Here is a 25,895-nt window from a genome sequence, read left to right on the forward strand (position 1 = left end):
CAAAATGAATCTTGCCAAATCAGACAAGGTGATTTTCTGGATTTGTTTTCTCATTTTGTCTCTCATAGTTGTGGTCTACCTATGATGTCAATTACAGGTCTCTCTCATCTTTTTAAGTGAGAGAACTTGCACAATTGGTGGTTGACTAAATACTTTTTTCCCCACTGTATTAAAAAAAAGTTTTGTGCTGTATTTTCTTGGTTCAACACCACATTTTTCATGCTGATGCAGTAATAGGGCTTGGTGTCAGCAGCTGTCATTGACATCTAGCTCAAGGCTTAGTAATGAAAAGGTGTCAGCCCGACACCCTCATTACAAAGCCGATAAGTAAACACAAACACACACTAACACACACACAAATAAACACAAACCTACATACACATTGTCACCAGCTTAAGTAGGAGCATTAACAGAACAAAAGTACATAGGCTGTAACTAGTCAGCAACTGCTTGTGGGTAATTTTAATGACCAGCAGAGGGAAAGCCGATGGCTGGGGGCAGATGTTTATAGCCTGGGCAGGGGGTAATACCCATGGAGCTTCCCAGGACATTAATATCAGCTCACAGCTGTATACTTAGCCTTTACTGGCTATTAAAATGTGGGACCCCTCCAAAAAATGACGTGGGGTACCCCTATAATTATTAACCTGCAAAGGCTATGCAGACAGCTGCAGGCTGATATTAACAGCCTAGGAAGGGGCCATGGATATTGGCCCTCCCAGACTAAAAACATCAGCTCTCATCTGCCCCAGAAGAGGCGCATCTATAAGATGTGCCAAATCTGGTGCTTAGCCTCGCTCTTCCCAATTGCCCTGTAGTGGTGGCACGTGGGGTTTATATTTGTGGGGTTGGTGTCACCTCTGTATTGTCAGGTGACATCAAGCCCACAGGTTAGTAATGGAGAGGCATCTATAAGACAACCCCATTACTAACCCCATAGTGATATTGTATAAAAACACACACAGAAAAAAGTCCTTTATTTGAAATAATGACACAGACTCCTTTACTGAATCTTAATTAAACCATACTTACTGAATGCCTTATCCATCAAAGCCAACATATCCTGCAACAAAAATAAAATAATAAACCACAATATTCCTCACCTGTCCACAGAGAAGATATTCCATAATGTCTCACGACGATCCTGATCACTTTGAGAGCAATCACTCCCGCAGCGCTCTGACCGACTGTTTTACTGGCTGTAGTGTTACTGTCGATAAGAACATCTGCATCGGTGTTTCCAACACTGTCACACAGATGACAGTGTGGGAAACACGATAGGAAGACGGTAAAACGCAAATCAAAAACTCAGCAAATCCACAAACATTTTTATACCTGTTTTTGCTGAGGATTTGACAGACTCAGATGAAGTCATTGGGTTCAGAAACTCTGCAGAAACGCAAAAAGAATTAACATGCTGCAGAATAAAAACGTACTGCAAATACTAAAGGAAAATTACTCATCATGTGCCCAACACTTCAGGAATGTCATAGAAATAGCTTACATAAGGATTCCATTGCATTTTTGGACCATTTCTGTGCAGAAAAAAATGCAGTGAAAACGCATCAAAAACGCATCGTGTGCACATAGCCTTAATATATTGCAGCCATCATATTATATGGCACTGTGTACTTACAATTACTCATTTTGCCTTTCTACCCAGTTAATTATTCTCTTTTCCTCTGGGTCTATGCCTCACATGATAAATTGACTAGCCGAATCCTTCTAAGCTCTGTGTAGAAACAGGAGGTCAATTTTCCCTACATGAGTCATGAGTCACTGCAAAAGTCCCTGGCAGGGGGGGAGCAGCTGGGGTAGGAGGTGAAGAGGGGAATGAAAAAAGCAGGAAGAGCGACTTCCTGTTTCTACATAGAGCAAAGAAAAAATAGAGGATGCACCGCTATGTATAGCACAAGTGATCAATCGCACCTTTAAGTCCCCAGAGGGACTATTAAATGCAGTAAAAGATAAAAAAATGAAAAAAAACTCACAAGAGGTCATATCGCTCCCTTTTTGCCCTATTAATCATAAAAAATCCAAAATACATATATTTGGTATCTCTGCATTCGCAAAGGTCTGATCTAGCAAAATATAACGTAAATTAATCCCATCGGTAAATGGAGTAGCTCAAAATGCCCAAATTATGTTTTTTTGGCCACTGCAACATTGCAATCAATAACAGGCGATCAAAACACCGTAGTTTTAGCATATAGTGAACATGGTAAACAAAAAACACCAAAAACAATAGTGGAACTGTACTTTTTTGCAATTTCAATGCACTTGTAATTTTTTTTTCTGCTTTCCATTACACTATATGGTAGAATGAATGGTGTCAAACAAAAGTACAACTTTTCCCTCAAAAAGTAAGCCCTCATACCATAGGAAAACACAAAAACGAAAAAAAAAAAAAAAAAAGGGAAATCGCCATATCATGAAGGGGTTAAGAAAATGTTATAAATGAAAATTAAATCCTCTGCAACTCTAGTACCACCACTCTGGTGGTCCCCGGTGGTCATGATGCAAAGATATGATACCACTGATGTGCCATGTGGGACTGCACAAATTCTAAATCTCTAAGGACCAGTGATGTTATGGGGGTGAAAACTGGGCAAAAGCTCAGGGCCCCTATTCACAAAGGAGATCCCCTGCTCCTGCATCCCCTCCATGCAGTGAACAGCGGATTACATCAGTGCAAGGGTTTGCTCCCACTAGCGTATAAATCAGATGAGTGACCAATGTAATACAATGGGGCCATGCAGATCTGCGTATTTTTTCTCAGCTGTATTCAAGGTTTATTTTCACTAGAAGGTTGAAACAAAAGCGCAATAGGGTCTTATCCGGGTAAAATATTCAATTACTGAATGTGTTAAACTCACCTTCTCAAAGATAAAATAAAGCTTATATAGTGAGTCAGCCTGCTGCACGTCCAGCGGTCCACAACGGAACCGTACCACAATTCAAATAAGGAATATATTCTTGGACTTTGAGTGCGCTGCTAGACGAATTCAATAACCACACAAGGTTAAAAAAGTTAACCCTTTAATCCCTACGCGTTTCGAAGCATAACGCTTCTTCTTCAGGGGTAGATACATCCCTGAAGAAGAAGCGTTATGCTTCGAAACGCGTAGGGATTAAAGGGTTAACTTTTTTAACCTTGTGTGGTTATTGAATTCGTCTAGCAGCGCACTCAAAGTCCAAGAATATATTCCTTATTTGAATTCTCAGCTGTATTCGGCATTCTGCATTTCACTCCGAAATCGGACAGTGCGAGAAAAAAGATTGCATGCCGTACAGACCATCAGTATAGCCCCTGATTTTTACGGCCACATTACAATGCTTATAAGATGGGAAACTGTAAATGGTCCTGTAAATAATTAATAGCTTGGATTGCACACGGATGACAAGTGAGAAAAAAATCGTCCCGCTCTCCCGGAAGAGAAAGGGGCCTATTTTTTTTAATGCAGGTATGAGTGAACCCTTATGTACATCCTCTGTAATTTGGTGTTTATCTCCCCCTCTCTCCCCTGGCAGTGTTGGGTCAGAAGTTGAGAGGGAGGAGGAGGTGGAGGGGCCTACTGACTGCACAGCAGGGTGCAGTCCCCGAAACAGGAAGCAGCCAGCAGTCCTATGTCCCCATCATTATGATTGACCCATTCAAGTCTCTTCCTGGGATCTCAACAAATGAAGCAGCAGGTCCTAGCAAATATATATTCACTATATATACACTGCTCAAAAAAATAAAGGGAACACTTAAACAGCATAGTGTAGCTCCAAGTCAATCACACTTCTGTGAAATCCACCCCTGTCAGTTATGAAGCAACACTGATTGTGAATCAATTTCTCCTGCTGTTGTGCAAATGGAACAGACAACAGATAGAAATGATAGGAAATTAGCAAGACAACCCCCATAAAGGAATTGTTCTGCAGAGGGTGACTACAGACCATTTATTTGTTCTCATCTTTTTTGGCTGTTGTTTTAGTACTTTTGCATTTTGTCATTGCTCTCACCAATAGAGGTACTGTACAGTAGCATGAGGCAGTGTCTACAACCCACGGAAGTTGCTCAAGTAGTGCAGGTCATCCAGGATGGCACATCAATGCAAGCTGTGGCAAGAAGGGTAGCTCTGTCTGTCAGCACAGTGTCCATAGCATCGAGCTGATACCACGAGACAGGCCATTACACCAGGAGACGTGGAGGGGGTCATATTAGGGCAAGAGCCTTGCAGCAGGACCCTAACATCCATGTGTCTTCTTAAACTGTCAGAAACATACTCCATGAGAGTGTTATGAGGGCCTAACATGCACAAGTGGGTGTTGAGCTTACAGCCCAAGACCATGCAGGGCTATTTGCATTTACCAAACACCAACATTTGCAGATTCAACATTGGCACCCTGTGCTCTTCACAGATGAGAGCAGGTTCACACTGCGCACTGTTGGGAGTTCATTTTCCCCTTCATTACTGAGGCCCGAGGAACTCCCTCTTCTGGTAAAGAAAGGTAGTGAGCCTGATTGTCAAACACCTGAGGCTGATGATTGTGACTGGCTGAGTGGAGTTACGGACTGGATATAATGCTGCCGACGCCCTTCTGCCCTGCGGATGATTTCTCTGTGGGATCCTTGGAGACCAGTCTGAATTCCTGCTCCTCCAAAGCTAAGTTTGCTGCTCGGCCTTTTGCTTTTGTGCTTTGACTTTGTTTTTGCTTTGTTTTTCTGGATTTCTGCCATTCCCTGCTGGGGTGTGCTGAATTCCTTTAGCTCTGTCTTCTGAAAATACCTGAGTGCTGATTCAGTTGTTGAAGCCTAGCTGCTTCAGGGCCTTTTTCATATCAGCTGGTTGGCTTATGTCTTTGATAGGGTTTTGGCAGATTGCAGACAGCAGCCTTCCTGTCCTTTCCTATCTAGGTAGTTTTGGGGCCCCGTCTTTGCTCAGTCTATCTTTCTGTCTGTGTTAGTATTTTCATCTTGCTTCACCGTCATTATATGTTGGGGGCTGCCTATTGCTTTGGGGTCTGCTCTGGGGCAGTTTAGATTTCCCCTTTCTTTCTTTAGGCCTATGTATTTCTCCGGCTGTGATCGAGGGGTCTAGAGCATCATAGGAACCCCCCACGGCTACTGCTAGTTGTGTTGATAGGTTCAGGGGTCTGCAATCTGATAGTTGCCAACTTCTCTGGTTTTCTGGACTTAGATTGTATTTCTGCTTTTGCCTCCTACGGTGACTCATTCATAACAGCGCACATGTGACAGACGTGACAGAGTCTGGAGACACCATGGAGAATGTTCTGCTGCCTGCAACTTCCTCCAGCATGGGCAGTTTAGCAGTAAGTCAGTAATGGTGTGGGTAGGCATTTCTTTGGGGGGCCGCACAGCCCTCCATGTGCTAGCCTGAGGTATCCTGACTGCCATTAGCTTCTGGGATGAGATACTTAGACCCGTTATGTGACCGTATCCAGTTGCAGTAGTCCCTAGGTTCCTTTAGCTGCATGACAATGCTAGGCCTTATGTGTCTGAAGTGTGTCAGCAGTTCCTGCATGATGAAGTCAAGGACAACATCTGCAAAGAGTTCGTATAGTCTCCCCGTGTTTCCATGGGTTTCCTCCAGACACTCGGGTTTCCTTCCACATTCCAAAGACATACTGGTAGGGAATCTAGATTGTGAGCCCCAATGGGGATAGCATCGATAATGTATATAAAGCACTGCGGAATATGATAGCGCTGTATAACCAATGCATAATTAATAAGTCATTGATGCTATGGACTGGCCTGCTCGTTCCCCAGACCTGAATTCAATCGAGCATATCTGGGACAACATGTCTGGTTCCATCTGCCACGTTGCACAACAGACTGTCCAGGAGTTAACTGATGGTTTAATCCAGGTCTGGGAGGAGATCCCTCATCAGGAGCATGCCCAGGTGTTGTAGAGAGGTCATACAGGCATGTGGAGGCCACACACATTACTGAGCATCATTTCCTTTTCTTGCATTTCCACTCAAGTTGGATCAGCCTGTAATTTGATTTTCCACTTTGATTTTGAGTATAATTCCAAATCCAGACCTCCCTGGGATATTAATTTTGATTTACTTTGACCATTTTTATGTTTTATTTTTCTCAGCGCATTCCACTATGTAATTAATAAAATTTGCAACTGGAATGTTTCAGTTAGTGATATCTAGGATGTGGTATTCGTGTTCCATTTATTTTTTTGAGAAGTGTATTAACAGTATATGCCATATTTTTTTGATTATAAGACGCTCTGGATTATAAAACTCGGCCACTCAACCTGACCTACACCGCACAAAACGAACGACCGCTGGAAGACTCCCTAATCATTATGAACAAGACCAATTTAAATGGCAGCAGATCATTCGAGAAATGGAGGAGTGTCAACATCTATTGCAAGAACTCTCGCCCGTGGAATGGTGAGCTAAATGAGAGGGAGAGTGTAAGGAGGTGCACCGGACTGCAAGTACCTGTACTGAGCCAGGTTCGGAACTGTTGAGGCTGCCTCCCATGTTGCCTGGGGGAAGAAATGACTGACCGGACCAACCTCATGACGCGGGTAGGAGGGGCAAGATAAAAGAAAAAGCGCACACAGCGGTGGGGAGTTTGGCATGAACCAGTAGCGTGCAACATAGTGAGCAGCGTGCTCCGTCCCCTGAGCACCGACCCTGCGACCAGTCATGATTGTCAGCTCCCGCCATCTTCAGCGGGACTGTTGGGGAGAGAGGCTCCGTGTGCCCAGTGACTGTAGCAGAGCACGGTGCTATGCGCTCCGTGACTGTGAATACCGTGCACGAGCCAAAGAAAGAAAGCTGGGTGCCGGACAGACACACGCAGCCCGCCCCACCAGTTGCTACATTTCAGCCCACGATTGTTCAATAAACAGTTTGACAATAAATGACTTCATCCAACCACTAACCATGAATGGAGAAAAAATTTTTTGAGTTATCATTCATATTCTCTGAAAAAAAGGCCAAGAAGGCAAAATTTCTGCCGAGGCATGTAAACTTTTGAGCACAAATGTATATAGCAGTATATATAACTTTCCAGAGACCTTGAATGGCCTATACTGTATATGAGCAATGCATGAGAATCAGGAAGAACTAGGGAGGAAGTGCTGCAGTGCACATGGAAGGACACAAATAAATGTGTAATGCTTTCATGTGACTGCTACTTCTGGAATAGCTACAATAGGGTATATGCAGACGGTAAATATTTGGTGCATAAACTTTTGCACCATTTCTTCATCACTTGGCAGGAAAAACGCAAAAATGCATTTTTTGGTGCAGATTTTTTTCCACACTCATCAGAGTGTGAAATCTGCAGCAAAAAGCATTGAAAAAATTGACATGCAGCAGATTTAATTGTGCACCAAATCTGCAAGTCACAAATAAGCAACATGAACATGAGACTTCCGGATTCTCATTCACTTTGCAACAGAAAAATCCTTCACGTTTTGAAACAAATCTGCACACAAAAAAATCTTTGCGTATACATATAAATTACTTTTAGGAGCATACTGTGATAGGATCAACCTCCCCCCCTCCCCTGCTGGACACTTTGCCATAAATTGTTTTTGTGCCTTGTTCTGTATTTTAAATTACCTTAACAAAGCTTTATACATTGTTTTATCTAAATATGGTTCTCTTTTCTTGGCTATTGTTAATGTAATTCCATATTCAATTTATAGCTATGCCTATGTTACAAATGTATGTTCTGAAAAACTGTGTGCTATATGTGACTAAATAATACCGCCACACAGTAACCAGAAAATACAACCGCCCATGGCTGACTTCTATACCATGAGTGTACAATACTGTTCACTCTCAATTATACAGTACATGAAAGATAGGTTACTCACAATTGTGCCCCGTTACCGCCACCAAAGTAAAAGAAAGGTCCTGGACCCCGTGGCTCTTCTGGCCTCTTCTCTGGGAGATGGGATGGCTTGTGTTGAGCTGTGGATGTTTCCATTTTCGATGCCTCTAAGGGTTCTGCCACGGCTGTCTCCAATCTGGCTTTTTAGGAGAAGATAAGTGATAGGGTAAATGCCAAGTTGTACACGACATTTATCTGTAGGGAAGAGTCATTTATCCAGCGCCATATCTGTCTGCGCCAGCTTGTTAACACACATATATTTATTCAATCTCAGACCTGAATCTCATGTCAACAGCAGACAAACGCCGGCTATGGCAAAAGGATGCCAATGATGAGTTCATCCCACATTGGGAAAATGAATCTGAGGATGTTACTGTGGGGAAAGGATGCCATGCAAAGTATTCATAGTAGTAGCCTCATACTGTACGCCAAGTCTATAGCTGCTGATGCTGGCCACAAAAGCAAAGTAACAGAAGTAATACAAAATCATTTTGGTTATTCAGTGCAATGTGCCTATTTGTCGTCTTATCACCGCCATATAGTGACTGAATAATACCATCATACCTTGACTGAATACTACCATACATTTGCTCAATATTACCAGCATAAAGTGACTAAATAATGCTACCACACAATAACTATGGTAAATACTACTATATAGCAACTGAATAATACCACCATAGAGTAGCTGAATAATACTACCATATAATGACTCAGTACTACCGTACAGTAATTGAATACTACTGTAGTGTTACTGACTAATACTACCATACAGTGACTCAATAATATTGTCAGTGACTTAATGCCATCACACAAAGACTAAATGATACTACTATTTAGTGATTGACTAATACCGCAACACAGTAATAATTCAATGATACAGTAACTGAATAATTCCTTCATACAAAGACTGAATATTACCACCTTACAATAACTGAGTAATACTACCATAGGGTAACTAAATACTATCATACATTGACTCAATAATATCACCATAGACTGACTGAGTGAAACTACCATACAGTGACTCAATAATACCACCATACAGTGATTGAATAATACAATACAGTAATAGCACTATCCTAAAATGACTCAATACTATATTAATATAACCACCATATAATGATTGTATAATACCACCATATAGTGACTGAATACTACAACCATACAATGACTGAATAATACCACCATACATGGACTGAATAATACTACCACACTTGGACTGAATAATACCACCATACTGTGACTGAATATTACCACCATATAGTGATTGAATAAAACCGCCATATAGCCACTGAATAATACCACCAAATAATGACTGAATAATACCATCATACACTGACTAATTAATACCACCACACACAGAATGAATACCACGATACACAGACTGAATAATACTACCATACTGTGACTGAATATTACAACCATATAGTGACTGAATACCACCATATGACTGAATAATACCACCATACACAGACTGAATAATACCACCATACACAAACTGAATAATACCACCATACATGGACTGAATAATACTACCATACTATGACTGAATATTACCACCATACACTGACTGAATAGTACCACCATACACTGACTGAATAGTACCACCATACACTGACTGAATAATACTACCATACACTGACTGAATAATACCATTATACAATGATTGAATAATGCCACCATACAATGTCTGAATAATACTACCATTCACGGACTGAATAATACTACCATACCGTGACTAAATATTACCAGCGTACAGTGACTAAATAATATAATCACATTGCAACTAAATTGATTAACTGTATAATATAAATGAATAATGTTTACTATCATTCTGCAGATATGAAGTAGTTATTACTACCATACAATGAATGCATTATAACTCTGTCGAGTGACCACCAAATATCTGCTAAATAATGCTACTACATAACTACATAGGAACTGGACATTACTATCATACAGTGACCATCAGAGGCTAATACCGCCATAAAATGACTATATAATAACACTATAAAGTAACAGAATAAAATTATCACCGTACATTGATCAAATACCACCATGCCATAACCAAAGTATGCCATCACAGAATAGCCAAATAATATCGCCACAAAGGGACCAGGTAGTACCACTATACAACAAGAGAATTATACTACTACTGAGTAACTGAGAAATGCCATCATACAGTAGATATTATCCCAAATAGTGACTCAATATTACCAACATTCCAGTACTTAATGCGATCACCATACCAGGACTGAGTAATAACACTATAAAGTCTCCTAACAATACTATCATACAGTGACTAAATAATACCAACACACAGTAATGGAATACTGCTATACAGCAACAAAACAATAATACCATAGCATGACCAAATAATACTTATTAATACCAAATAATACCACAGTCACTAACTAATATTACCATAGTGAGCGAGTATGACTACCATATAGTAAATAAATAATACCATTATACAGTGACTAAATATTACCATCATACCATGACTGACTATGATCACTACTAGTGATGAGCGAGCATGCTCAGATAAGGTGTTATCTGAGCATGCTCATGTCCTAATCGAGTATTTTCGGCGTGCTTGAAAAATATGCTTGAGTCTCCGAGGTTGCATGTCTCGCGGCTGTTCGACAGACAATCCCTGCACGTGTTGCAGCTGTTGAACAGTCGTGAGACGTGCAGCCACTGCGACTTGAGCATATTTTTCGAGCACGCCGAAAGTACTCGATCAGGACATGAGCATGCTCAGATTAACTCCTTATCCGAGTACGTACACTCATCACTAGTGATCACTAGAGTTGAGCGACTTTTGGTTTTTTAGGGTCGCGTTTCGTTTCGTGAAACCCGACTTTTCCAAAAGTCGGGTCGAGCAAGATCGTCCGATTATAGGGAAAAGTCGGGGTCGTCCCGAAACACGAAACCCAATGTAAGTCAATGGGGAATAAAAGTCGGCAGTGAGAGGAGGACAGGAAACACACCTACAGTGCTCATTTGAATGCCAAAAGCATCAATTCTTCTTACTTAAGCTTGTCAACCTTAATTAACTTCATAATATAAGTTACGCACTGAAAAATAGGTGTTATTTGGCTAAAGTTGTGGGGGGGGAGGGCTGGCTGCAGGTTTTCATGTGCCCTGGGCGAAAGAGCGCCCCTTTAACACATACCACAACTCATCATGCTCCGATACGGCAGATAAATAGCGGTATAGTACAATGAAAAATACCTCACTTTTTACATCTCATGACGAGGCCCATCTATTTCTCCATACAGAATCATTGGTCCCATATAATGTTTGAAACAGTATATGATGAGCTCCGCATAATGCTACAGTATATGTTGGTCCCCATGGATGAAGCTCCACTGTCTTATGGGCCCAAATAATGCTCCAAACATAATGGGCCCCATTTCTAATGCTCTAGTGTATAATGGGCCCTGTAAATGCTGCTCCAGTGTCTGATGTCCACCTTTGGAATGTTCCAGTGTATGGTGGGCCCCATCTATCATTCTCCAGAGTATAGTGCTCCCCAAAAATTGCTGTCCCAACATTGAAAACAATCAAATAAGTCTCCTCACTAGGGAATCCCTGTACTTGTCTGGACAGGTGCTGTAGCTTGCTTAACAGCTCGCCAGCCGTTCTCACGCCCAGTATGGATTGCACGTGATTGCACAAAGGTTAGAAAGGGTACCGTATCCCTGGATAACATGTATGGATAGCGTACACATTCAAAATATATGTCTATACAGCATGAGGCAGGCTCAGATGGTGTTAGGCCCAGTATGGATTGCACGTCATTGCACAAAGGTTAGAAAGGGTACCGTATCCCCGGATAACATGTATGGATAGCGTACACATTCAAAATATATGTCTATACAGCATGAGGCAGGCTCAGACGGTGTTAGGCCCAGTATGGATTGCACGTCATTGCACAAAGGTTAGAAAGGGTACCGTATCCCCGGATAACATGTATGGATAGCGTACACATTCAAAATATATGTCTATACAGCATGAGGCAGGCTCAGACGGTGTTAGGCCCAGTATGGATTGCACGTCATTGCACAAAGGTTAGAAAGGGTACCGTATCCCCGGATAACATGTATGGATAGTGTACACATTCAAAATATATGTCTATACAGCATGAGGCAGGCTCAGACGGTGTTAGGCCCAGTATGGATTGCACGTCATTGCACAAAGGTTAGAAAGGGTACCGTATCCCCGGATAACATACACATTCAAAATAAATGTCTATACAGCATGAGGCAGGCTCAGACGGTATTAGGCCCAGTATGGATTGCACGTCATTGCACAAAGGTTAGAAAGGGTACCGTATCCCCGGATAACATGTATGGATAGCGTACACATTCAAAATATATGTCTATACAGCATGAGGCAGGCTCAGACGGTGTTAGGCCCAGTATGGATTGCACGTCATTGCACAAAGGTTAGAAAGGGTACCGTATCCCCGGATAACATGTATGGATAGCGTACACATTCAAAATATATGTCTATACAGCATGAGGCAGGCTCAGACGGTGTTAGGCCCAGTATGGATTGCACGTCATTGCACAAAGGTTAGAAAGGGTACCGTATCCCCGGATAACATGTATGGATAGCGTACACATTCAAAATATATGTCTATACAGCATGAGGCAGGCTCAGACGGTGTTAGGCCCAGTATGGATTGCACGTCATTGCACAAAGGTTAGAAAGGGTACCGTATCCCTGGATAACATGTATGGATAGCGTACACATTCAAAATATATGTCTATACAGCATGAGGCAGGCTCAGACGGTGTTAGGCCCAGTATGGATTGCACGTCATTGCACAAAGGTTAGAAAGGGTACCGTATCCCTGGATAACATGTATGGATAGCGTACACATTCAAAATATATGTCTATACAGCATGAGGCAGGCTCAGACGGTGTTAGGCCCAGTATGGATTGCACGTCATTGCACAAAGGTTAGAAAGGGTACCGTATCCCCGGATAACATGTATGGATAGCGTACACATTCAAAATATATGTCTATACAGCATGAGGCAGGCTCAGACGGTGTTAGGCCCAGTATGGATTGCACGTCATTGCACAAAGGTTAGAAAGGGTACCGTATCCCCGAATAACATGTATGGATAGCGTACACATTCAAAATATATGTCTATACAGCATGAGGCAGGCTCAGACGGTGTTAGGCCCAGTATGGATTGCACGTCATTGCACAAAGGTTAGAAAGGGTACCGTATCCCCGGATAACATGTATGGATAGCGTACACATTCAAAATATATGTCTATACAGCATGAGGCAGGCTCAGACGGTGTTAGGCCCAGTATGGATTGCACGTCATTGCACAAAGGTTAGAAAGGGTACCGTATCCCCGGATAACATGTATGGATAGCGTACACATTCAAAATATATGTCTATACAGCATGAGGCAGGCTCAGACGGTGTTAGGCCCAGTATGGATTGCACGTCATTGCACAAAGGTTAGAAAGGGTACCGTATCCCCGGATAACATGTATGGATAGCGTACACATTCAAAATATATGTCTATACAGCATGAGGCAGGCTCAGACGGTGTTAGGCCCAGTATGGATTGCACGTCATTGCACAAAGGTTAGAAAGGGTACCGTATCCCCGGATAACATGTATGGATAGCGTACACATTCAAAATATATGTCTATACAGCATGAGGCAGGCTCAGACGGTGTTAGGCCCAGTATGGATTGCACGTCATTGCACAAAGGTTAGAAAGGGTACCGTATCCCTGGATAACATGTATGGATAGCGTACACATTCAAAATATATGTCTATACAGCATGAGGCAGGCTCAGACGGTGTTAGGCCCAGTATGGATTGCACGTCATTGCACAAAGGTTAGAAAGGGTACCGTATCCCCGGATAACATGTATGGATAGCGTACACATTCAAAATATATGTCTATACAGCATGAGGCAGGCTCAGACGGTGTTAGGCCCAGTATGGATTGCACGTCATTGCACAAAGGTTAGAAAGGGTACCGTATCCCCGGATAACATGTATGGATAGCGTACACATTCAAAATATATGTCTATACAGCATGAGGCAGGCTCAGACGGTGTTAGGCCCAGTATGGATGGCACGTCATTGCACAAAGGTTAGAAAGGGTACCGTATCCCCGGATAACATGTATGGATAGCGTACACATTCAAAATATATGTCTATACAGCATGAGGCAGGCTCAGACGGTGTTAGGCCCAGTATGGATTGCACGTCATTGCACAAAGGTTAGAAAGGGTACCGTATCCCCGGATAACATGTATGGATAGCGTACACATTCAAAATATATGTCTATACAGCATGAGGCAGGCTCAGACGGTGTTAGGCCCAGTATGGATTGCACGTCATTGCACAAAGGTTAGAAAGGGTACCGTATCCCCGGATAACATGTATGGATAGCGTACACATTCAAAATATATGTCTATACAGCATGAGGCAGGCTCAGACGGTGTTAGGCCCAGTATGGATTGCACGTCATTGCACAAAGGTTAGAAAGGGTACCGTATCCCTGGATAACATGTATGGATAGCGTACACATTCAAAATATATGTCTATACAGCATGAGGCAGGCTCAGACGGTGTTAGGCCCAGTATGGATTGCACGTCATTGCACAAAGGTTAGAAAGGGTACCGTATCCCTGGATAACATGTATGGATAGCGTACACATTCAAAATATATGTCTATACAGCATGAGGCAGGCTCAGACGGTGTTAGGCCCAGTATGGATTGCACGTCATTGCACAAAGGTTAGAAAGGGTACCGTATCCCCGGATAACATGTATGGATAGCGTACACATTCAAAATATATGTCTATACAGCATGAGGCAGGCTCAGACGGTGTTAGGCCCAGTATGGATTGCACGTCATTGCACAAAGGTTAGAAAGGGTACCGTATCCCCGAATAACATGTATGGATAGCGTACACATTCAAAATATATGTCTATACAGCATGAGGCAGGCTCAGACGGTGTTAGGCCCAGTATGGATTGCACGTCATTGCACAAAGGTTAGAAAGGGTACCGTATCCCCGGATAACATGTATGGATAGCGTACACATTCAAAATATATGTCTATACAGCATGAGGCAGGCTCAGACGGTGTTAGGCCCAGTATGGATTGCACGTCATTGCACAAAGGTTAGAAAGGGTACCGTATCCCCGGATAACATGTATGGATAGCGTACACATTCAAAATATATGTCTATACAGCATGAGGCAGGCTCAGACGGTGTTAGGCCCAGTATGGATTGCACGTCATTGCACAAAGGTTAGAAAGGGTACCGTATCCCCGGATAACATGTATGGATAGCGTACACATTCAAAATATATGTCTATACAGCATGAGGCAGGCTCAGACGGTGTTAGGCCCAGTATGGATTGCACGTCATTGCACAAAGGTTAGAAAGGGTACCGTATCCCCGGATAACATGTATGGATAGCGTACACATTCAAAATATATGTCTATACAGCATGAGGCAGGCTCAGACGGTGTTAGGCCCAGTATGGATTGCACGTCATTGCACAAAGGTTAGAAAGGGTACCGTATCCCTGGATAACATGTATGGATAGCGTACACATTCAAAATATATGTCTATACAGCATGAGGCAGGCTCAGACGGTGTTAGGCCCAGTATGGATTGCACGTCATTGCACAAAGGTTAGAAAGGGTACCGTATCCCCGGATAACATGTATGGATAGCGTACACATTCAAAATATATGTCTATACAGCATGAGGCAGGCTCAGACGGTGTTAGGCCCAGTATGGATTGCACGTCATTGCACAAAGGTTAGAAAGGGTACCGTATCCCCGGATAACATGTATGGATAGCGTACACATTCAAAATATATGTCTATACAGCATGAGGCAGGCTCAGACGGTGTTAGGCCCAGTATGGATGGCACGTCATTGCACAAAGGTTAGAAAGGGTACCGTATCCCCGGATAACATGTATGGATAGCGTACACATTCAAAATATATGTCTATACAGCATGAGGCAGGCTCAGACGGTGTTAGGCCCAGTATGGATTGCACGTCATTGCACAAAGGTTAGAAAGGGTACCGTATCCCCGGATAACATGTATGGATAGCGTACACATTCAAAATATATGTCTATACAGCATGAGGCAGGCTCAGACGGTGTTAGGCCCAGTATGGATTGCACGTCATTGCACAAAGGTTAGAAAGGGTACCGTATCCCCGGATAACATGTATGGATAGCGTACACATTCAAAATATATGTCTATACAGCATGAGGCAGGCTCAGACGGTGTTAGGCCCAGTATGGATTGCACGTCATTGCACAAAGGTTAGAAAGGGTACCGTATCCCCGGATAACATGTATGGAGAGCGTACACATTCAAAATATATGTCTATACAGCATGAGGCAGGCTCAGACGGTGTTAGGCCCAGTATGGATTGCACGTCATTGCACAAAGGTTAGAAAGGGTACCGTATCCCTGGATAACATGTATGGATAGCGTACACATTCAAAATATATGTCTATACAGCATGAGGCAGGCTCAGACGGTGTTAGGCCCAGTATGGATTGCACGTCATTGCACAAAGGTTAGAAAGGGTACCGTATCCCTGGATAACATGTATGGATAGCGTACACATTCAAAATATATGTCTATACAGCATGAGGCAGGCTCAGACGGTGTTAGGCCCAGTATGGATTGCACGTCATTGCACAAAGGTTAGAAAGGGTACCGTATCCCCGGATAACATGTATGGATAGCGTACACATTCAAAATATATGTCTATACAGCATGAGGCAGGCTCAGACGGTGTTAGGCCCAGTATGGATTGCACGTCATTGCACAAAGGTTAGAAAGGGTACCGTATCCCTGGATAACATGTATGGATAGCGTACACATTCAAAATATATGTCTCAGGAGGCAGGCTCAGACGGTGTCAGGCACAGTATGGATTTGACGGCCCAGATTACACAGCGGAGGAGCAGGGAGAGGTAAAGATTGCAAATGCTGGGGCCCTGCCCAAGCAAGGGGGGCCCACTCTTGGGCGTCGGTACTGGCACTGGGCCCCTCATAGTACAGCGGTGTGTCTGACGGCGGGTGTGCACCACCACCGTCAGAGACACTTGATTGCACTATGAGGGACCCTGTGCCAGTGCCCGCGCCCAAGAGTCGGCCTACCCACCTGTCCAGGGCAACGGCACTCGCACGGTGTCGTGCGCTAGGTGGTTACCCCGGCCATGGGGGGGGAGGCAGCACAGTTAGGGAGTTTTAGAAAGTGGCATATGTTGATGTTGGACATTCAGCTGATGCAAAAGGCGAAATAGGTGAAGTACCAGGAAGAGGTGGACCAAAGCAAGCCATTTTTCTGTCACCCTATGTGTCATCAGGGGAAGGTGGGACAAAATCCTTGGAAACCCATGCGTGGTTCATTTTAATGAAGGTTAGATCATCCACATTTTGGGTTGACAGACGGGTCCTTTTTTCTGTCAGGATTGATCCAGCTGCACTGAAGACTCTTTCCGATAGCACACTTGCAGCTGGGCAAGCGAGCTCCTGTAAGGCATATTGGGCCAATTCAGGCCAGGTGTCCAGTTTAGCGGCCCAATAGTCAAAGGGGAATGACCTGTGTGGGAGAACATCGATATGGGAGGAAAAGTAGTTTGTAACCATAGTTGACAACTGCTGTCTCCTGTCACTTTCCATCGATGCAGTATTACCAGTTGTGTGAGCGGTATTTGAAAAATCAGTCCACAACATTGTCATGAAACCCCTGTCTCCAACGCCACTTCTGCTGTGTGCACCACGAACACCTCTGCCAAGCTGCCCCCGGCCCGTACGGCTCGTGTGAGAACCATCACCGCTGCTGTGTGCTGGGAATGCCTCAAGCAACCGATTTACCAGAGTTGCTTGTTTATTAGCCAATATTAGGTCAAGGTTCTCCTGTGGCATGATGTTTTGTAATTTGCCTTTATAGCGTGGATCCAGGATGCTGGCCAACCAGTAGTCGTCATCGTTCATCATTTTGGCAATGCGGGGGTCCCTTTTTAGGATCCGCAAGGCATAATCTGACATGTGGGCCAATGTTCCCGGTGTCAATGATGCACTGCGAGTGCTGGGTGGAGGAGCACTTTCTGGCAAATCCACATCCCTCCAGTCACGCACAAACCCTGTACCAGACCTTGCCACGCCAACATTTTCACTTGCCCCACGAGATGCATCCTCCTCCCCTAAGTAATCATCCCCATCATCCTCCTCCTCCTCCTCCTCCTCTTCTTCCTCCACCTCGTCCAGGAGAGGTCCCTGAGCAGACAATGGCTGAATGTCATCAAGGATTCCCTCCTCGTCAACATTGGCTGCAGACGCCTGCTCCTTAAGGTGCGTCAAAGTTTGCATGTGCAGACGCATAAGTGGGATGCTCATGCTTAGGATGGCGTCGTCTGCGCTTACCAGCCGTGTGCATTCCTCAAAACACTGAAGGACTTTACAGAGGTCTTTCAGCTTCGACCACTGCACACCTGTCAACTCTATGTCTGCTCACAAAGTGCCTGGCCGTGTATCCTCCCACAAATGCATTATGGCCTGCCTCTGCTCGCACAGCCGCTCCACCATGTGCAGGGTGGAGTTCCACCTTGTTGCAATGTCGATAATGAGGCGGTGGTTGGGAAGGTGGAGCAATCGCTGCAGCTTCTGCATACGAACGGAGTGTACAGGCGACCGGCGGATGTGCGCGCACAGTCTTCGCACCTTCTGGAGCAGGGCTGTTAACTCCGGATAATTTTTGAGGAAGCACTGCACCACCAGGTTCAAGGTGTGAGCCAAGCAAGGTATGTGGCTGAGTTTTGAAAGGGCTATGGCTGCCACAAAATTACGGCCGTTATCACTAACTACCTTGCCTGCCTCAAGATGTACACTGCCCAGCCATGACTCAGTTTGTCGCTTCAAGTACTCGGCCAGCACCTCGGCGGTGTGTCTGTCGCCCAAACACATCATCTGCAACACAGCCTGCTGACGCTTTCCACTAGCTGCTCGATAGGGGGACACATCGTGTGCAACAGTGGCAGCTGCAGATGGAGTGCTCGTACGACTGCGCTCTGTGGACGAGCTTTCGCTTCTGGAGGAGGAGGAGGAGGAGGGTCGAACGCCTACAGCCAACTGTTTCCTATACCGTGGGCTAGGCAGCACTGTCCCACCACCGCTGTCCCCTGTGGACCCTGCATCCACCACATTAACCCAGTGCGCAGTGATGGACACGTAACGGCCCTGGCCATGCCGACTGGACCATGCATCAGTTGTGAGGTGCACCTTTCCGCTCACTGACTGCTTGAGTGCATGGACAATGCGGTCTTTCACATGATGGTGGAGGGCTGGGATGGCTTTGCGAGAGAAGAAGTGGCGACTGGGTAGGTCATAGCGTGGTACTGCATAGGCCATGAGTTCGCGGAAAGCTGCGCTTTCCACCAACCGAAGGGGCATCATCTCAAACGAGATTAGTTTGGCAATGTGGGCGTTCAAACCCAGTGTACGCGGATGAGAGACTGAGTACTTTCTTGACCTACTCATAGTGTCTGGGAGGGTGAGCTGGACTTGAGAGCTGCATATGGTGGAAGTAGCGGTGGACAGGGCGGACTGAGAGAGGGTTGATGATGGTGATGGAGTTGGTGTTCTTTCTGATGGCCTAGAATCAGTCTTTCGTTGATATAACAGTGGAATTCCCTGACTGCTGTGGCCTTGCAACGACACCTCAACATTTGCTGCTGTGCTAACCGGTGGGCTTACAGTGGGGGAAACAATGTAGCGTTGCTGACTACCTTCGTTGTGATCAGTTGCACATGTGGCACTTGAGGTTTGGTGTTGTGTCCACGCTTGCAAGTGCATGCTGGTTAAATGTCTAAGCATGCAACTGGTATTCAAATTTTTCAGATTTTTCCCTCGGCTAAAGGTCTTTGCGCACTTCTTACAGATAACCTTGGCCTGATCATGAGGATTTTGTTCAAAAAAGTGCCACACTGCACTCTTCCTACTTTGGCAGACATTTTGCGGCCTAGCACGCTGTGATCTTTTGACCCTCTGGACAAGCTGTCCAGCAACTCTTTTGATGTTTGGAACCTGTCTTTGGAGTGCTCCGGGCCTGCCAGATAACAGCTGTTGCGATGTCGATGTCTGCTGTGGATGCTCCTCATCTGAGCTATTGGAAGCAGCACCCTCTTCCCCCAATGGATGCCAATCTGGGTCAACAACTGGGTCATCCATCACCTCCTCTTCTATGTCATGTGCACCTTTCTCTGTGTCACCGTGTATGGTGGTATAGTGTGCGGGAAGGGGCACCTGAGTCTCATCAGGGTCAAAATCTGGCTCTGTACACTGCGAGGACAATGTAGTGCTCTGAGTGAATGTACCAGCAGAATCATCCATCAGCGGCTGTGCATCAGTGCACTCCATGTCAGATTCATCTTGGCCTGGGTAATTCACCATTTGACTTGATAATCCAGGCATGGTATGTGAAAACAGCTCCATGGAGTAATCAGTAGTATGGCCTGCGTCATCCTTCAATCTTGGTTGGGGTGAAGGACACAAGGAAAGGTGTGGTTCATGAACATGAGCCTCCAATGACGACTCAGTGCTTTTACTTTTTACAACTGAAGAAGAGGAGGCGATAGAGCTGGAGGCTGAGTCAGCAATGTAAGACAAAACTTTTTCCTGATGCTCTGCCTTTAAAAGCGGTTTGCCAACTCCTAGAAAACTAAGCGTTCGAGGCCTTATGTAGCCAGACGATGACGCAGGGTCAGCACCTCCTGCATTCGGTCCTATTTTGCTCTTGCCACTACCATCAGATCCACCACCAACACCATCATTACCAGCTGCCAACCCCCGCCCAATTCCATGGCCTCTTCCACCAGCCTTCCTCATTTTTGGTAGAAATGTAGACAAAGTCCAACAAACTATATAGTAATGTAAAACAAGGTACAAGGTGTCTATAGGACAGGGGAGATTTAGAATTTCTGCACACACTTGTGGACAGTGGACACTTTTGGATTGTGTGAGGCCCACTGATATCTGAGCGCTATGTGACACGCTCGATGGCACAGCTGCCTGTGACCAAAGTGACGAGAGGATAATGGAGATTTTGAATCTCTGCGTACACTTTTGGACACTGGACACTTGTGGATTGTGTGAGGCCCACTGATATCTGAGTGCTATGTGACACGCTCGATGGCACAGCTGCCTGTGACCAAAGTGACGAGAGGATAATGGAGATTTTGAATCTCTGCGTACACTTTTGGACACTGGACACTTGTGGATTGTGTGAGGCCCACTGATATCTGAGCGCTATGTGACACGCTCGATGGCACAGCTGCCTGTGACCAAAGTGACGAGAGGATAATGGAGATTTTGAATCTCTGCGTACACTTTTGGACACTGGACACTTGTAGATTGTGTGAGGCCCACTGATATCTGAGCGCTATGTGACACGCTCGATGGCACAGCTGCCTGTGACCAAAGTGACGAGAGGATAATGGAGATTTTGAATCTCTGCGTACACTTTTGGACACTGGACACTTGTGGATTGTGTGAGGCCCACTGATATCTGAGCGCTATGTGACACGCTCGATGGCACAGCTGCCTGTGACCAAAGTGACGAGAGGATAATGGAGATTTTGAATCTCTGCGTACACTTTTGGACACTGGACACTTGTGGATTGTGTGAGGCCCACTGATATCTGAGCGCTATGTGACACGCTCGATGGCACAGCTGCCTGTGACCAAAGTGACGAGAGGATAAGGGAGATTGGATTGCTTTTAAAAAAGCAGTTTGCGGAGCAGTGGGTAAACAGCAATGCCAGCGTGTCAGGAAGCCTTAAAAGGCAGCCCAACAACCAACATCACTGATACACCACAATATAGCCTCCCCTTGCACTGCACACACAGTGACTTGTGTGTTGTGCAGGCCAAATCGCTAGCAGCAGAAGCAGTTTTTTTGTCTTCTTCCCTGCCTAACGCTCTCCCTACAGAATCAGCAGCAACCTCTCCCTATACTAAGATCGGCAGAAGTAAGATGGCGGTCGGCGTGCACGCCCTTTTATACCCCCTGTGACGCCCACCAAAGCAAGCCAATCACTTGCATGCCCTTCTGAAAGATGGTGGTGACCCGTGCCTAGGTCATCACGTTGCCCACAGTGTCCGTGGATCCTGATTGGCTGAAAAAGAGCGCAAAACAAACTTTTGAAACGCGACTTTGGTGCGTAAGTCGTCGACCTCGTGGCCGACCTCATCCTAGGGTCGGGTTTCGTTTCATGAAACCCGACTTTGCCAAAAGTCGGCGACTTTTGAATTTTTTCGACCCGTTTCGCTCAACTCTAGTGATCACCATACCCGGAATAAATAATGGCACCATACACTGACTAACCAATACCAATATACACTGACTCAACAATACCACAATGCAACTGGATAATATTACCATACTGTGACCAAATGTTATTATACTGTCACCAAGTATTATCACCAAACAGTAGCTAAAAACTACTACTATTGAGTGACTAAATAATTCCCCCACACGGGTAAATAATGCTACTATGGAGTGACTAAATATTACCACTATACCATAACAGATTATCACCAAACCATGAGTGAATAATACCGCCGAACAGTGACTGGGTATTGTCATTGCATAGTGACTAAATAAAATTACCGTCATAGAGAAATGTAGTGTTAATACCATACAGTGCCTAAATGACACCACCAAACCATCACTCAATCACAGCACCATAAAGTGACTCAATAAAAGAACTTTATAATAGCTGAATAATATCGCTATACAGTGACTGAATAATATCGCCGACTAATATCACCATATAGTGACAGAATAATACTGCCACAGAATACAGATTATTACTGTCATATAGTGACCCTATAATGCCAACATACAGTGACCAAATAATATTGCCATGCCATGACTGAGTAATGCCACCATACAGTGGCTAAATAATACCACCACTGAATATTGTATTCATTCTACCATACAGCTGATGAGCAATACCACTATGCAGTGACTAAATAATACCGCAAAATCATGACCAAATAAAACCACCAAAGCGGGCCTGAATAATACCTCCATGTGGTAAGTGACCAACGTCACCTTATAGCTACATAAAAATACTGCATAATCTAACCTAACATTACTACCATTCAGTGGCCTCAACATTGGAAAAGAGTGGTGGAAAATCCGAAGCGAGGAAAGCTGAAAGAAACATAGAGCTGCGGTGCAGACAGTGTAAGGACAGGTGAGGCCTTAGGAGAGGCGTGAATAATGTATTGTATCATTTTGACCATATCTTTAAAAGAAGACAACACAATAGTGGCCGCCATTTTGCTCGGTCCTGAAACTTTTGTATGCAACAGAATCCGAAATTTCTGAAAACCTACTCTGACCATGGATGACCGTAGAGGATTCCTCACCCAGATATTATCACATGGTCTGGAGAAAATTCTACCACAAATGTGTATCTTATGGATATTTATAGGGAGTGTGAGTAGCGCTCATATCTCTCAAATCATATTTCGTTTAGTAGAACCAGATGTAATAAGGCTGAATGCCAATCCGGAAATGTCAAGCGGCAGCAGTTAAAAATAGATGTATCTAGGGCATTACATAGCTAGCTCCAGTAGTGCCGGTGATGACTCACCCTGCCGCGTAATGAGCAAGCACAACGCGCTTCGCGCTTCTCTCTCTGTTTAATCAGGGGACTTAGTAATAACGAGCTTTACTTGCTGAAAAGCTGATTAGAGAGTTTCTTTTCCTTTAACACTTCATGGTATGATGAAGGCCAGATTATAATCCCAGGCTTTAAATAAGTATAATCAGAGCAATAAGTAAAAAGTGAACAGAAACTTTATTAACTATCCAAGGGTGGGTGGGTTCACATACTTATAGCTACCCAATGTTTCTGCACCACTCTGGAGTGAAAGTAAAGTCACATTATTTCCTACGTGGCTTTGGAGAGATTTGCCACCAGATTTCACAACACAAGCTCCATTCATTAATAGGTAGCTCTTTTAGACCTGATGCAGCCAGTGTATTTGCTTTGATAATCCATGTTAGGATGGCTGAAATCTCCTCCAACCTGGCCTGACTGACAGCTCCTCAGTAGAGTTGAGCGACCTTGGTCGGATCGGGTTTCATGAAACAAAATTTGTTTCAGATTAAACTGGTCCGACTAGGGCAATCAAAGTCGGGTTTCGGACGAAACGCCGACTTTTTTTGCCCTAGTCGGACCAGTTTCATCTGAAACAATTTTGTTACATGAAACCCGATCCGACCAAAGTCGCTCAACTCTACTCCTCAGTGTCCCTCCTCCCTGCTGCTGTTAAATCTCCACCCACCTAGGCTAATTGCTAGCTCCTCAGGGTCATTCCTCCCTGCTGCTGTTAAATCTCCACCTACCTAGTCTAATTGATAGCTCCTCAGTGTCCCTCCTCTCTGCTGCTGTTAAATCTCCGCCCACCTAGTTTCATTGATAGCTCCTCAGTGTCCCTCCTCCCTGCTGCTGTTAAATCTCACACTGCTCAGTCCAATCTGAAGCTGTCAGTCAGGTTGGGTGGAAGTGGTTTGAATATATTTGCACTTAAGACCACTCTTAGGCCACATGCACACATCCAGTATTTGGTGAGTTTGTTACCCCAGTACCTGGGAGCCAAAACCAGGAGTGGGTGATAAATGCAGAAGTGGTGCAAATGTTTCTATTATGCTTTTCCTCTGACCGTTCCACTCCTGGTTTTAGCTTACAAATACTGAGGTAAAAAAACTCACCAAATACTCAATGTGTGCGCATGGCCTTACTCTTGGCTGCAGATTCATTAATCCATAGGAGCAGGACATCTGTGCTGGTTTCCTGTTCATATAGAATGGGAACTCTGCAGCCAATCAGTGTAACGGAGAACACAGGAGAAAGATAAGTGCAGTTTGTATTGTTTTGTTATTACAACCCCCTGGGCAAATGGATCTTAGCTGCAAAGTGTTATAAAACACATAAGAGTCTTCTTGCTTAGGTTTTGGAGCAACTCACATTTTTTGACGAGGTTTTAGATTTGCAGAGTTTCTGCTCAATTTCTGCTCCAAAGACTGAACAAAAAAACTTTTTTTTTGCTGAGTATTTGGAGTAAAAACTGAGCAGATGAAGTTTTTGAGGAGTTTTCAGTTTCTGCTCCAAAAACCGACCAACAACTTAATAAAATCTGCACTGATTGTGAGGGCCTCATCAAAAAATTGGTGAAATCTTCATTTAAAACCAAGATAACACAACTTTTTGAAATAATTTAACTAACCACATACGGTACGTCTCTGAACATACCTGGTAAAATCCTTGAGTCTGAGCAAAGCTGACTCCTCCTTTTCTTTTTTGCCGTGGAAGGCGCTTTTCTTGAACACCTTGGAACCTTCACGGTTTGGCTTGTAGACCGATGATGGCTTTTTTCCTGTGAAGGATTATTTTCCGTCCACTTGTCTTTGTCACTGCTGACTGCAGATGCTGTTGCTTCTTTTATAGAGTCCTTTGTATTATTTTGCCTTTCATGTTTTTTGACTCCCACTGGCGCTGAATGAAGTTTTGATGTATCGGACAATCGTTGATGTGAGGTTTCCTCCTTTGGCTCAGGTGGATTGCTCTTCAGCTGCATATCGGGAGACTCCAGGTCTGAGTAGTGAACCTAAGCCATTTTACTAGTTTATTTGAGGGTGGGTGGGGAATAAAATGTAAAAAAACTTTAGAAACATTGAAAACAAATAAACATTACGGATATGTGCGCATGCAGTCTTTTTGCTGAGGAGTTCAGAGCATTTGAGGAGCATTTGGAAAGTTTCTGCTATGTGCACAAAGAGGTCTTCTAGAAATTTTTGAAGCAGAAACTCCACGTTTTTGAGGAGTTTTGAGTTATTGAGGTGGATTTCGAGAGTTTCTACCCAGTTTCTGCTCAGTTTCCGCTCCAAAAGGACT

The 25,895-nt window shown here is 44.2% G+C and overlaps 1 protein-coding gene across 1 annotated transcript in view; it reads right to left on the reverse strand.

Moving 5' to 3' along the window:
- The window catches only part of TTLL10 (tubulin tyrosine ligase like 10), a 113,348-nt gene that overhangs the window by 62,372 nt on the left and 25,081 nt on the right, over positions 1-25,895 (reverse strand). Inside the window, exons 2-3 of the mRNA XM_073585319.1 lie at positions 25,254-25,621; positions 7,860-8,016 (exon numbers count right to left, since the gene is read on the reverse strand). Coding sequence (XP_073441420.1) covers positions 7,860-8,016; positions 25,254-25,578 — 482 coding nt within the window. The 5' untranslated portion in view covers positions 25,579-25,621. The remainder of the gene's footprint in view (positions 1-7,859; positions 8,017-25,253; positions 25,622-25,895) is intronic.

Source organism: Dendrobates tinctorius, unplaced genomic scaffold (genome assembly GCF_039654945.1).
Source record: "Dendrobates tinctorius isolate UK_male_01 unplaced genomic scaffold, ASM3965494v1 ptg000086l, whole genome shotgun sequence".
NCBI lineage: Eukaryota > Metazoa > Chordata > Amphibia > Anura > Dendrobatidae > Dendrobates > Dendrobates tinctorius.